Here is a 15717-nt window from a genome sequence, read left to right on the forward strand (position 1 = left end):
GTGGTGGCGCACGCCTTTAATCCCAGCACTCGGGAGGCAGAGGCAGGCGGATCTCTGTGAGTTCGAGACCAGCCTGGTCTACAAGAGTTAGTTCCAGGACAGGTTCCAAACCACAGAGAAACCCTGTCTCGAAAAACAAAAACAAAAAAATAAAAATAAAAAAAGAATCTGTAGCAGAAGATGGAGGAGGAGTTCATGGGGCTGCTATCCAAACTTGAGAAGGACCGGAAGGGATCAGGGAGATGATCCTAATTCAATTAGAATGCAAACCTTGGAGGATCCTGGATGGCTTTGGCATTCTCCCTGACCATGGCGGGTTTGGGTTTTTGTTAGGGGTTTCACTATGTAGCTTTGACTGGCCTGGAACTCACAGAGACCCACGTTTGCTGCTCCTCAGTCACGTGCCCGCACACCTAAACCTTGTTTCTGAAAAAGACATTAGCAAAACAAAAGCTGAAGGCTTCAGGACCTCCTCACAGATTCTAGTAGAATTTCCCAGAAATGGTTTTTTTAAAAGGCATTTGCAGGAGAATCCCAGTGTTGAGGCTGTGGGTGTGCTTATGCTGAGGCTGGTCTTTGAATCTGATTTTCACCTTCCTGACAGCTCCCTCTCCTCCACAGCAAGAGAAAGAAATCTGCATGGTAGGAAGAAGATACAGTAGAGAAGTAAAACTCACTCCCATGTTCTAGCAGACCTGTAATGCAGATTCACGTACCCAAAGAGAACTCTAACACATGCTCGATAGTAGGAAAACTCCCCTGAGCTTCTCTGTGAGAGCAAGGCAAGGGGAGCTGTCTGCACAGGACCTTGCCGTGGAGATGGCTGGGCAAGTGAAAGTGTGGCAGGTTTCTAACCGTGAGAAAGTGAAAAAAGAAGTGTTGGCAGAGGTTCCTGTCCCACCCAGTTCCTGGTCATTTCCAAAGAAACACAGAGTTCTCCTACATTAATTATAAACTGGTTGACCTATTAGCTTATTCTTTCTTGTTAATTAACTCTTACATCTTACATTAGTCCATAATTCTTGTCTGTGTTAGCCACGTGGCTTGGTACCTTTTATCAGCAAGGCATTCTCATCTTGCTTCCTCTGCATCTGCATGACGACTGCAGACTGAGCCTTTCCTCTTCCCAGAATTCTCCTGTTCTGGTTGCCCCCCTCCCCCAAGCCTATACTTCCTGTCTGGCTACTGGCTAACCAGCCTTTATTAAATCAATACAAGTGACAAATCTTTACAGGATACAAGACCATTGTCCCACAGCAAAGAAGTTTTTGGCTTATGGGGTAAGCCTACAGTGTGGTTTTAACCTGTGGGAGGTGCTGGAGATGGTTGTACCAGTGGGGCCCTATGGGGAGCAGGTAAGCCGAGAGTGTCTTAACCCAGCACAAGTTCAGTTGAGATGCATAGGACCTGTAGTCTATGTTCCACTTTACTCTTCATACCTGGGCTGTCGGTTGAGATTTTCATGAGTCTCGACTGATCTTTCTATAAATGTGTCTTGCATTGCAAAGAATGTCTAGAGGGCATGTACTTAGAAGAATAAGCTGGGTGTGTTGGAAGACAGCCTGATTTACATAGTGAGTTTTTTAAAAAGGAAAGAAAAAATTAAAAGGCGCAAGGGATAAAACATCCATGGATCTAAGTGCTTGCATTAATAGATAGATCCCCTCACAAGCATCTTCACAGTCTTAAACAACTTCTTGCTCTCTGCAGCTTCACAGTACTTACCACTTCCAAGCTAAGCCACCTTTGCCTGGTTGGGAAATGTGGAGCAGACAGCCTCAACCCCCACCCTTCCAAAGAGAAAAGGGACAGTTACCCTGTTAGATGCCAGTCCTGGGAAGAAGGAAGCACAGCAAAGTTCCTCCTTAGGAACTCCTTATTCTTTGAAGTCCTTTCATAAGGACCTTGGAAGCTCAGGCCCCAATACTCAGGATTTGGCTGGACTGGAGTTTGGCTGGACTGTCATTGGTTGAATGTGTAGGCTGTAGTCAGAAAGTGACTGTTCATGGTGGCCCACTTCCAGCTCCCAGATCAAAGCAGGACACTTCTTGGGGCAAACAGTCCTCTGTCCTAGAGAGAGCATGGGGACTTCATCAGTGAACAGGGAAGACTAGCCAAGTCCAGATAAGAAACTAGCTCTGTGTCACATTCTCTGAGTTCCATTCTATGTTCAGGTTAAAGACAAAATATGTAATGTATGTACACACACATACTGTGTAGTCACTTTTTAAATTCTTTATTTTGAGTTAATTCTAATGATGTATAGTTATAAAAATGGTGCACCAAGATCTAGTAACTAAACAGTAATACAGTATTAAAATTGTACGCAGCTGGGCAAGGCGGCTCACACCTTTAATCCCAGAAGGCAAAATACATTAAACTAACAAATAAATACACCCTCTGCTCCTAGAAGAAATAAATACAGCATTAGATTCCTAGAAGCTGCTTAGAACCTTTTCATGAAAGATTATTCTATAACTTTGTTTTGTGTCAGTTCTTATTGAAATACAAGTCATTACAATTCTATATTATAAATATATCGATCATAACGAATAAACGTATCAGATTTACCGAAGCCAACAGCAACCTAACTCATGCCTGAGTTGTTTTCTACATGTGTTAGTGATTCATTTTTGCTCATGAGGGTTGCTTTAGCGCACAAGATTTTTTCCTGGTTTTTTTTTTTTTTTTCTCCCAAGACAGGGTTTCTGTGTAACTACCCTGGCTGTCTTGAACGCTTCTCTGTAGACCAGGCTAGACTCAAACTCACAGAGATCCGCCTGCCTCCGGAGTTCCAATATTAGAGGCATGTTCTGCTGCCACTGTCTGGCCCCACAAATGAATTTTGGTTTTTCGAGACAGGGTTTCTCTGTAGCTTTGAAGCCTGTCCTGGCACTAGCTCTTGTAGACCAGACTGGCCTCAAACTCAGAGATCTGCCTGCCTCTGCTTCCCTAGTGCTGGGTTTAAAGGTGGCTACCGCCCGGCCCCCCACAAACGACTTTTTTTTTTAATTGATATTTATTGAGCTCTACATTTTTCTCTGCTCCTCCCCTTCCCCCTATCAACCCTCCCCCAAGATCCCCATTCTCCCAATTTACTCAGGAGATGGTTTCTTTTTCTACTTTCTACTTCCCATGTAGATTAGATTTATGTGAATCTCTCTTAGTGTCCTCATTGTTGTCTAAGTTCTCTGGGATTGTGGTTTTTAGGCTGGTTTTCTTTGCATTATGTTTAAAAACCACCTATGAGTGAGTACATGTGGTAATTGTCTTTCTGTGTCTTGGTTACCTCACTCAAAATAATGTTTTCTAGCTCCATCCATTTTCCTGAAAAATTCAAGATCTTTTTCTGCTGTGTAGTACTCCATTGTGTAAATGTACCACATTTTCCTTATCCATTCTTTGGTCGAGGGGCATTTAAGTTGTTTCCAGGTTCTGGCTATGTCAAACAAAGCTGCTATGAACATAGTTGAACACATGTCCTTGTGGTACAATTGAGCATCCTTTGGATATATACCCAAAAGTGGTATTACTGGATCTTGAGGAAGGTTGTTTCCTAATTTTCTGAGAAATCACCACACTGACATCTGAAGAAGCTGTACCAGCTTGCATTCCCACCACCAATGCAGAAGTGTTCCCTTTCCCCCACATCCTCTCCAGTATAAGTTGTCATCAGTGTTTCTGATCTTGGCCATTCTTACAGGTGTAAGATGGAATCTCAGAGTTGTTTTGATTTGCATTTCTCTGATGACTAAGTATATTGAACATTTCCTTAAGTGTCCTCAGCCATTTTAGAGTTCTCTGTTTAGGTCTGTACTCCATTTTTTTTTTTTATTGGATTGTGTGTTCTTTTGGTGTCCAATTTCTTGAGTTCTTTGTATATTTTGGAGACCAGACCTCTGTCTGATGTGGGGTTAGTGAAGATCTTTTCCCATATTGTAGGCTGTCGTTTTGTCTTGTTGACCATGTCCTTTGCTTTACAGAAGCTTTTCAGTTTCAGAAGGTCCCATTTATTAATTGTTTCTCTCAGTGTCTGTGCTGCTGGGGTTATATTTAGGAAGTGGTCTCCTGTGCCAATGTGTTCAAGTGTACTTCCCACTTTCTCTTCTATAAATAAGGTTCAGTGTGGTTGGCTTTATTTATGTTGAGTTTTGTGCATGGTGATAGATATGGGGCTATTTTCATTCTTCTACATGTTGATATCCAGCTATGCCAGCACCACTTGTTAAATATGCTTTCTTTTTTCCATTTGGTATTTTGTTGTTTCCTTGTCAAAGATCAGGTGTTCGAAGATGTGGATTGATATCCGGGTCTTCTATTCGGTTTCATTGGTCCTCCTGTCTGTTCTTACGCCGATACCAGGCTGTTTCCAGTACTGTAGCTCTGTAGTGGAGTTTGAAGTCAGGGATTGTGATGCCTCCAGAAGTTCTTTTATTGTACAGGATTGTTTTTGGCTATCCTGGGTTTTTTGCTTTTCCATATGAAGTTAAATACTGTTCTTTTGAAGAATTTTGATGGGCATTGCATTGAATCTGTACAAATGACTTTTTAAAAGGAATTCATGGCACTTAATCTAGACTGGAGAGTATCTTCATGTGCGGTGTGACAGGAAAAACGAGGACAGAACACCCTCAAACTCCTCTTGCAATTTTTTAAGCTACTCCAGACGTCTGTGTCATTGACTGTGAAAGTAGTGCCAGTGATGATACTGAGCGGAATTACCACCTCATGTGACTGACATCTGCCATTTCACTGTCTTCCTGGTGGTTTTCATTGCTGCTCCTTCAGATGGGATCTGATTTCTACCTCTTGCACCATTACTCAACTCTCTATTACTCTTTGGGTTTCTGTAGTTCTGAAGAAAGTGTCAAGTCCTACAGGAAATAATTATTCTCAGATATAAATGCCTACTTTTCTCATACTGAATGGTGACTTTTTCTAGGTGGAGAGCTTCAATTTGGAGTCTTGGCATCCATGTACATTACCTTTTAGTGTCTAGTGGTCATATCAAAAGCGCCAGATTTTTTTATTTTTATTTATTGCCTTTGTTTTGTTGAGACAGGGTCTTGCAGTATTGCGTGTATTGCAGACTGGACCCAAACTTATATGATCCTCCTATCAGCCTTCTGGGTACAGGAACTGTAGGCATGTACCACTATGCCCATCTGGGATTCTTGATCTCTGTGTGAAGCCTTTACTCAATTCCCTATCTCTTTCCTGGAAGCTGATAGAATGTTCTTTTATCCACAGAGTTGAGTGCTCAGCGGATGCCTTTCCTTCCTTCCCTCCCTCCATACCCCCTCTCTTTCTTAATACTTATTTTTTAATTCCTGGGTGGGAGTGTAGGTGCTGGTGGAGACCAGAAGAGGACGTTAGATTCCCTGGAATTGGAGTTACAGGAGGTTGTGAGCTGCCTGAGCTGGATGCTGGGAACTGGGCTTGGGTCCTGTAGAAGAGCAGCCAGTAACTGCTGAGCCATCTCTCCAGCTCCAAGGGGCTCGCGGTTTGTGTTCTCTCTTCTGGGGAGGGTTCTTGCATTACTCCATTGGTTATTTTCTCTATTCCAGTAGTTTCCACTATGGACTTCCTGGACCAGACTTCAGTTTTCCCCTTTGGCATTTTGTTTTGTTTTGTTCATTTTTGTTTTTCAAGACCGGGTTTCGCTCTGTGGTCCTGACTGTCCTAGAACTTGCTCTGTAGAACAGAGTGGCCTCAAACTCACAGAGATCCGCCCACCTCTGCCTCCTGAGTGTTGGGATTAAAGGTGTTTTATTCTCTCTCCTTCCCTTTTCTCTGTGACTGAGTCCCTATCTTAACTATAGTCACACACCTTATTTCTCTGTCTGTGACGCTTTGAGCTCCCTTTATATTCTTTAGTGAACGGGCTGTTTTCTGCTTAAGTAGAATATAATTTTGGAGAAACAGCTTAAAATCAACTGTCTCAGGAAGTTCTGCCTGTCTCTCCCTTTGATTGGTTGCTCTGGTTGGAGTATCACCTCACTATGCCAATGCAGGCATTTTGTTGGGTGTCTCTTAAATTGAGTTGTTTTCTTATGTTTCCTGTTTCCAGGACTAGGATTCAGCTTTTTTCCATTCTCCCAATTCCACTGTCTAGTTTTAAAGTCTGTGGCATTTCATTCTCTTTATCCTTGTGAAATTTTTATTCTCCCAATTCTATTACAAAATTTTAAGAGTTTCAAAAAGGAGGAAGATTAAGTTTTTGAGACCATTCTAGATCTTATTTTCACAAAATTGTGTTTTATAGTCTCAGATAACATTGTCCATTATCCTAAGAGTCTGAGGCATAGTCCATTAGTCCTTAAGTGTGTCCACTGACATTGAGGAACTGAATCGAAGTAATTGACACCGGGCCTAAGGAATTGGAATCTGTTACATCTACAGTAAGGAAGTTTCTTTCATGTTTCATTCTCCTTGGTTGACCTTTTCTCTTTTGTCAGCATGGACTCTTACCTGATGTTGTTCTTGCTATTTTTCATTCTGATGCTCCAGTGTCTGGTTTCAGCGTTCTGAAACTTGGCTTATGTAGACCGACTGGGCTGGCCTGGATCCTGAGTACCAGGACTGTAGGCGCATTCTCTACCTCCCCCCCCCAACATCTGACCATCTCCCACGTCTCTTTGACATGCTCCCATAATCATTTTCTGGGTCATTCACAGTACATGTAGGTGTCTCGGGTTTATGTTCAATCCCTGGGATGATCCATGTGTTTAGGAAGCCCAGGTTCGTCCTTATGGAGGTGCTGTTTGAATGCCAAGAGCTGCAGGGCTTGCCCAGTGTGCTCATTACTAGCTCTCACTAGGCCACTTAGCTACCAATGGGTTTGCCTTGCTATTATTACTTAAGACATGTAGAGCAGTGGTCCTCAGCCTTCCTAATGCTTCAGTCCTTTAATACAGTTTCTCATGTTGTGGTGATGCCCCAACCATAAAATTATTTTTATTCCTACTTCATAACTGTTAGGAACCATGATATAAATATCTGTTTTCTGGTGGTGATCTCTGTGAAAGGGTCGTTCTATGCTCCAGGGGGTTGTGACCAATAGGTTGAGAGACTCTGGTATAGAGGCTTCTGTCGCTGTGAAAAGGAGAATGTTGGCCTTACTTTTAGGATAAAATGAGTTCAGGGTCCGTCTAGGACACACACAGTTGGTACTTTGCCTTCTGAGATGGCTGGTGGGAAGAGTGCTGGGGCTCCTCTGCTACTCAACCTCTTCCTGTCTTCTCTCCTCTAGGCCTCCCATTGACAGACTAGAAATGAGAAAGCAGCAGCCTAAGGAGTCTGGATAACTGCACAGGGTTTCCCACCTTTGGTATCCTAAGCATTCGAGCCTCCACTCAAGGAGGGAAAGGGTATTTAGTAACAGAATCTGCCAGGTAGCTTTATACCCACCCCATTGTTACAATTGTGAGTACCCTTACCTTGTCGGATGATATGAAGGATCCAGAAGGGTGGGCTTGGTGATGAGAAAACATAGTCCTGCCAGGAGCCTGTACCTGCTTTATGTCAAGTGGCCTTGAGGCAAGAGAGAATCCTGTTGTGCCTGTGCCGTCCTTCAACGTGGAGAGATTATCTCACTTGGCTGTCTAGCCCCGTGTGCTGCGATTACAGTTGTATGCCATAACCCACTGCTTGGTTGTCTATTATAGTCTTGGCTATCCTGGAACTCACTCAGTAGACTGCCTAGTCTCAAACTCAAGAGATCTGCTGCCTGAACGCTGGCATGGCACTTCATGGTTTGTTTCTTTTTACTTGGTGTAGAAAGTAAAGACGAGTGAAGCGGCTTTGTCATGTTGTGTATATCAGTCATGCCTAGTACTGTCCAGAACTGCTATTGGTTCCATCACTTTGAACTCAGTGAGGAAACTGGAGCCAACAATAGATTGTTGAAGGTGGGGTTTGGGAGGACTTGATGGATTTCAGATGGGTTAGCCTAGAAGAGGAGAAAGTGGTTGACTTGGTGTGCATGATGGTTTGGTTTTTGGTTTTGATTTTTTAAGTTTTATTTATTTATTATGTATACAGTGCTCTGTCTGCATGTATGCTGGCAGGCTAGAAGAGGGCATCAGATCTCACTGTAGATGGTTGTGAGCCACCATGTGGTTGCTGGGAATTGAACTCAGGACCTCTGGAAGAGCAGGCAGTGTCCTTAACCATTGAGCCATCTCTCCAGCCTGCATGGTGGATTTTATAACTGTTGTATGTGTAGAGAACATGGAGGGAAGGACCTTGGCGTCGTGGTTCAGTGTTTTGTGGAGAATGCTTCATAGGGTCATGACAGAGTGAGGCTGCATTGAGTAAAATGTATCCTAACACAGACCTAGGGGAAGCATTCGGACATAGTAGGAGGTACTGTCATATGCCATTCTTAACCAGGATTGGTCACAAATGTATATGCAGACATTTGAGCTCAAATAGCATTAAAAGAACTGTAACTGGATGTTTCTCACACTCCTGCCTGTTCTCAAATAACCTCTCTGAGGCTTAATTTATATTAATTATAACTGGCTGGCCTGATAGCTTATTATTAACTACTCTTGCAACTTAAATTAACCCATTTCTGTTATTCTATATTTTACCACAAGGCTCGTGGCTTGTTGCCTCACATCTTGCTTCCCCTTTAGCTGATGGCATCTCCCTGACTCTGCCTTCTTTTTCCCTATATCCTTGTTTGGATTTCCCACCTACCTATATTCTGGCCTACTATTGGCCATTGGTAATAAAACATATTCACAGCATATAGAAGGACAGCCCACATCATTTCCCCTTTTCTGTTTAATCAAAAAAGGTTTTAGCTTTAACATTGTAAAATTACATATAACAAAAGAGTAATCAAGCAAGAATTACAGTTACAATAGTCTATTTGTATTTGGCAAAATTAGAGAAAATATTCTATCATTCTATCTTTGTGAGTCAAAGTTTTACATCTAATTCATCGTTTATCATAACTAAGGAAAACTATAACTGTCTTCAACTCCATCAAAGACCCCAGAAGGATATAATATTACCTTAGTAGGAAGTACATTGTAAGTAACTTCCAAAACTCTAGAATTGACAGAGATAATCTGACTGTCTCAACAGTCATCCAGAGTTGAACAGAGTTGAATTCTTTATGTTTGAGAAGACAGAAATTAGAAAGGTTATATATTTGGAAATTATGTTGCTTGATATTCTGCAGTGATCTGAAAGGCTGAGGCCAGATGAGAAAGCTCTAGATAAAGAAGATGGCAAAGATTTGAAAGACTGTAAAAACAGCTGAGAAAATCCTGCCCTATTTGAACTGACAGAATGTGCTTAGGAAGAGCTAGCCTGTTTTGATGGTCTCACCCTGTGAAAAGACATAAGCACCTGCCTGGAGGAATTCTTACCTGGGCTGATGGTACAGGTCTTTAATCCCAGCTGTTCTGGAGGCTGAGGCAGGAAGATTGTGAGTTCATGGCCTACCTAGGTCCGGGAGTTTGTACATAATGGACTTTGGTCATGTCCACCACCCCCACCGACCTCCCTGCCTCCATCTCTTCCTCTTCTAATGCTGCTTTAGTGAACCGATTTTCTCAAGAGCAGATGTGATGTAATAGCTCCTCCCAGAACCAGCCTCAGAGTTTCCCATTTGCTGCAGCTCCCTGATGCATGCACATAAAGAGGGTAATCTTTTCAAAAATAGAATCCCCGAAATAGTTTCTCCTGTTGTAAGATATATGTATTGTTTATTTTATTTTTATTACAGTTTTTATTTCTTGGAACCAACTTCTGTAGATCAGGCTGGCCTTGAACTCACAGAGAAACCCTATCTCGAAAAAAACAAACAAACAAAAAAACTCTTGCTGTTCTTCCTGAGGACCTGAGTTTGATTTTCAGTACCCATGTCAGGGGGCTTACAACCACCTATTACTCTAACTGCAGGGATCTGGTAAGTTCTGGACATTGGGTGTGCATGCACACACATGTACACATGATTGACAATAATAAAAATCTTGAAAACCAGGTTGGAGAGATATATCATAGGTTAAGAACATTGATTGCTCTTCCAGACATCCGAAGTTCAATTCCCAGCAACTATGTGGTAGCTCACAGCCATCTATAATAAGATGCTTGCAGGCAGACAGAACACTGCAAAATAAATAAATAAATAAATTTTTAATGGGTCTTAAACGTGAAAATAACTGATTGATTTAAAGAACAGTTTTATTTTTTCTTGTGTCTTTTGGGGAGGAGAGGTTGAGATAGTTTCTTTGGATCCTGTCCTGGAACTCACTGAGTAGACGAGGCTGGCCTCAAACTCATAGAGATTCACCAGCCTCTGCCTTCTAAGTGCTGGGATTAAAGGTGTGCGCCACAACCGGCTGCTGGCCTTGAACTCCTCCCTGTGATCCTCCGGCCTCAGGCTCCTTCAGCAAATCCTGCTGGCTTGCGCCGCCACAACCGGGCACATCTTTAATATTTGCATATGGAATAGTATACATGTGCCCAGAGAGGACAGAAGAGCGTTGGATGTCATGGAGCCCCTGGAACTGGTTCAAGGCAGTTGTGAGCCGTCTCATGTGGATGCTGGGAAATGAACTTGGGGTCTCCTAAAGAACAAGAAGTATTTTTAGCCATAACTATTTCTCCAGCCTTGTTTCATTTTGTTAAGTTACATTTGGGGTATGTGTGCTAGTGTGTGTGTGTGTGTGTGTGTACAAGGGCACATTTGTATATGATAGGTATTGGGGTGCACAGCACCTAGCTCCACAGAGGCAAGACAGATTTCTCTTTCACTGCTCTATCTTTAGTACCTTGAATATATTTCATGACATGTAAGTCACTGTGACAGAATACCTGACAGCAGCTTGAGGGGAGTGTGGTAGTTGAGATGAGAATGGCACCGTGGACTCAGGTGTTTGCCTACTTGGCCTCCAGTTGGTGAACTGCTTGGAAGGATTAGGAGGTGTTGCCTTATTGGAAGAGTTTGAAACTAATAAGCCCCAGCTTGATGCTTTTGTATATAAGAGTTGCCTTGGATGCTGGGTGGTGGTGGTGCATCTCTGTGGCCCCAACAAATAAGCAGAAGGCAGGTGGATTTCTATGAGTTTTAAAGCCAGCCAAGGCTACACAGAGAAGCCCTGTCTTACAGGGAGGAGAGGGGTGTTGCCTTGGTCTGGTGTCTCTTCACAGCAATAGAACAGTGACTAATTAGTTGTGTTGTTTTAAACACCTGCCAGTAAGGGCTGAGTTACTCCTGTAGCTACTTGTCTCTCTAGCACTTAACGTAGAACTTTTGCTAGGTGTAAAATGATAGTTTTATTATATTTAGTAACTAATGAGATTAAGCATCTCTTCCTGTAGTAGTTGGCTTTGTTGTTCATTGTAGTGCTTGTTGACAATGGTCCAGTTTACTATTGGCTACTTTTTATTGATAGGTAAGAGTTTCTAACATATTCTAAATACCAAACTTTTGTCTGTTACATTGTACTTAACGAGTATGGAGCCTTTCATTCACTCTAGAGCTTTAGGGCATTAAGAAAAGGGTTGGTTTTAATGTAGTTGAATTCACCTGTTGTTGTTTGGACTATGTGTGGGAGAGATAGTTAACAGAGTATTCCTCCTCCTAGCTATGGACATCCTCTCTCTGCAGCCCAGCCTGGTGTCCCCTTGCAGTCTTCCTCTCGTGTCTGCCTTCCAGCCTCTGCCCCTATAGTGCCTTATTGGGGGAAGAAGAAAATTTTTTCTTTCACAGTGATCTTTAGCTGGGGTACTTAGGTTTTTAGAACCTTGGTTGCCTGTTCCTCCTCCCACCACTCTGTACTGACCTTACCTTCATGTTCTTCAATACATGTATTTGTTATTGGACTTTTTTTTCTGTTCCATGGCCTGATTTGTCTATCTCCCCCTCCTTCCTGTGTATTTATGTGGTTCGTGTGTACGTAGTCTTTGGATGTGTACTGATGCTTATGCACATGTATGTAGAAACCAGAGGTCAACTTGGGGCAGCTTCTTATCTCTTCCTCACCTTAGTTTTTGAGTCAGGATTCCTTGCTGAACCTGCAGCTCACTGATTGGCTGGCTATTTAGCAAATCCCAGGGATCCTGGTACTGAGTGTGCACCACTGCACCCAGTTTTTTCCTGGGTCCTCATGCATCTGCAATCAGTGCTTAACTAAGCCTGCTCCCCAGCACCTAACATTTTTTTAAGTTGTAGTTTATATCCTTTAATGCCTTTGAATACATTTTTATTAATTTGCTTCATAAAGGGTTTCCTGTCTTTGATTAGATTTATTCATAGTCTTCCCCCACCCCAATGGCCTGCCTTTTATTGTGGCCCTAAATACATTCACATTGTTGTCATGACCATTATCCTTCTCCAGAATTTTCCCATCATCCCAAACTGGCGCTCTACCCAGTAGACATATGTTGTAAGAGAGGGCCTGCTTGTTTGTCCCGGCCACCCTACTAGCTTAGCCCTGAAATAACCACACAGAAACTGTATTAATTAAAACACTGCTTGGCCATTAGCTCTAACTTTTTATTGGCTAACTCTTACATATTAGTTTAACCCATCTCCATTAATCTGTGTATTGCCATATGGCTGTGGCTTACTGGAGATTCTAACCAGCGTCCATCTCAGGCAGAGGATCCATGGCTTCTCTCTGACTCTGCTTTCTTCCTCCCAGAATTCAGTTGTTTTCTCCGCCTACCTAAGTTCCCCATTATCAACTAGGCCAAGGCAGTTTCTTTATTCATTAACCAATGAAAGCAACACACAAACAGAAGGAATTCCCACACCAGACATACATTCCTGGTCCCCCTTTTCTTTAGCCCTTGATAACCAATATTCTATTTTTTCTGTGAACTTAACTAATCTAGGTAGAATCATAAATTGCTTTAAAAGAATAGTATGCCTTTCTATTTTGGAGTGAAGAAATATCGATATATTGTTAAACTGCCTTTTCTTTTTTGGGGGGGGGGTTGAGACTGGGTTTGTCTGTGTAGCCCTGGCTGTCCTGGAACTCACTTTATAGACCAGGCTGGCCTCAAACTTGGAGATCCACCTGCCTCTGCCTCAAGTGCTGGGATGAAGGGCGTGCACCACCACTGCCCGGTGCCTTATCTAACTCACTGGCCTAGTACTTCATTTTGAGTTTAGCTACTATATATGAGCTTTCTGCACAAACAAGTTTATCATGTGTTAAATAAAAGGCGTTTTCTTCTATTAAGCCTGCCTGTTGACTTTTCAATTTAAAGTTTTAAGAAGTTTGAACTCTAATCATTTGATTCATTCATAGATCTACTGCCTGCCTCTTGAAGTGCCCCAGCTCCCCTGCCCTCCTTTCTCTCCTTAGGCAAGGTCTCAATCTGTAGCCCTGACTGGTCTGGAACTCACTATGTAGACCAGGCTGGCCTCACACTCACAGAGGTCTGCCTGCCTCTGTTCCCCATGTGCCACCTTTACTCTCCCTTTGAGCATATTAAGAATTGTAGTGGCAGCTGGGTGGAGGTGGCACATGCCTTAATCCCAGTACTTGGGAGACTGAGGATCGTGAATTCAGTGAGTTTAGACTGCATAGTGAGACATTATCTGAAAACCAAAAACTGAAGAATTAATATTTAAGTGTTTGATAATCTGTTTCTGATACAAACTTATAGTCTAGTTATGGTATTTCTTTGTGTGTATTATTGTTTAAAATGTACTTAGTCCTTGGGATTTTATACCTGCCAGGTGTTTGGCATTTCTGAGCTATTTGGCAAAAACTGGGCTGTGATCCTGTAAGAGTGTTTTATACTTACACCTTTTCTGGGGCCATACGGTACTTTTATTTAAGAGGAGCTTTTACATTTCTTGAACTATTTGAAGTTTCCTTCCAGACAGTATCTCTCCATGTAGCCCTGCCTGACCTAAACTCCCTCTTGACAAAGCCATCTTAAGTGTCCTGCCCTCCTCCTGTCCTTGCTGCCTGAGTGCTGCCACCACAGACACTGGCGGTCATCTTCCTAGGATTGTAAGCTGATCTGAATGAGGCCGTTTCCGCCCGCTGGTTCTGCTGTTTCACTGTATTCTAGCTGCTAACTGGAGGTGCTGCTTCTTGTTTTATAGGTGTCAGCTGTGATGCATGTTTAAAAGGAAACTTTCGAGGTCGCAGATACAAGTGTTTAATTTGCTACGATTACGATCTTTGTGCATCTTGTTATGAAAGCGGGGCAACAACAACAAGGCATACAACTGACCACCCGATGCAGTGCATATTAACAAGGGTAGATTTTGGTAAGTTCATAATGAAAATTTTTGTTATCATCTAAGGGTTTTATATGGATATGAAAAAGCAAAACAGCCTGAAACTATCCCCATTAGCAAATCCAAGGGTTCAGGTCCATTCAGAATAAAATCATCTTTTCTATGTCTTTCTGTCTCTTAGTTCCAGTTTGCTTAAGAAACCCTTTGAAAAATTGCACAACTGTGAGGAATGAGATAGAGTGCCTCTAGAAACAAGCAGTGACATCAGGCTGACTGCTGTTGCTGATGGCATGCAAGTGCCTTTGAGAGTGCGCTATCAGTAGTCAGGAGGAGAAGCTCTCCTCTTCACACTGTAATTCCTGAGTGAGCCAGCATGCTTGTAGTTGTCTTTTTGATAGAGCTCATCATGGGCATGAATGCTGTCTCAAGTGGTTTTCATCTGTAGGCCTCTAAAGCTAATGAGCTAAGCATTTTTCCTAATATTTATTAGACATGTGTATATTATATATGTTAGATGCATGTTGTGTGTATGTATGTATGTATTAGATGGATGTTCTTTATCAGATGGATGATTTGGGAAAGCTTAATCCCGTTCTTTTGTTTTCTTGCTTTCTAGATGCTATATTTTAAAGTCAGAAGTTTTTTTTTTGTTTTTTTTTTTTTGTTTTTTTTACAGTGCCTAGTTCTTTTTACTTGCTCTGTTCTTCGGTATCATACAAAGGTCACTGGGATATATGTCTTCTGAGGCTTCCAATTGTATCGGCATTTAGCTCTTTTGTGCACTTAAAATTGGTACTTTTTCCTTTTTTGAAATGGGGTCTCACTTGTCGTCAGATTGGCCTCAGCTCACAGAGATCCTCCTGCCTTTGTCTCCCAAGTACTGGAATTAGAATTAGGTTTTGAACTTGGAGTTGAGAGTCCCTTCATTTTCTATGGGGTATCGGGTTTTTCTGGGTTCATAGAACTATCCATTATTTATGAATTAGCTTTTTTCTGTTCAGAATAAGTTGACCATAGCAAGGGTTTATGTTTGACTCACTTGTATGTTTGTATTTATTATTTTATTTATTGGTTTTTCAAGACAGGGTTTCTCTGTAGCCCTGACTATTCAGGAACTCACTCTGTAGACCAGACTGGGCTCAAACTCAGAGATTTGCCTGCCTCTGCATTAAAGGAGTGTGCCTCTATATATTTCTGCTCATCATAGTTCTGTGATGTTTGCATTTCCAAAGCTTTGTTGAAAGGTTTGAAATTTCTGAGACTTTCGCTTTTATTTCTATTCAGACTTGTTCTGAACATTCTGGGTCCCTTGAGTTTTTCTCAGTTTTAGGAACACTATTCAACTTTTTTAAAAGAAACCAAGTGGATTTTGATAGTGGTTATGTTGAGTTTATAGATTTGTCCGAGGAATATTGTTATTTTGTTACTAAATATAATCTGTGAACATGAAATGTCTTTAGGGTTTTCATATCTTTTTTTTTTTTTTTTTT

General features: G+C 42.0%; 1 protein-coding gene across 1 annotated transcript in view; it reads left to right on the plus strand.

Annotated features, from left to right (window-relative positions):
* The window catches only part of Kcmf1 (potassium channel modulatory factor 1), a 63879-nt gene that overhangs the window by 27221 nt on the left and 20941 nt on the right, over positions 1-15717 (plus strand). The window contains exon 2 of the mRNA XM_026787993.1: positions 14090-14257. Coding sequence (XP_026643794.1) covers positions 14227-14257 — 31 coding nt within the window. The 5' untranslated portion in view covers positions 14090-14226. The remainder of the gene's footprint in view (positions 1-14089; positions 14258-15717) is intronic.

The sequence above is a fragment of the Microtus ochrogaster genome, assembly GCF_000317375.1.
Source record: "Microtus ochrogaster isolate Prairie Vole_2 chromosome 14 unlocalized genomic scaffold, MicOch1.0 chr14_random_3, whole genome shotgun sequence".
In the NCBI taxonomy this organism is placed as follows: domain Eukaryota; kingdom Metazoa; phylum Chordata; class Mammalia; order Rodentia; family Cricetidae; genus Microtus; species Microtus ochrogaster.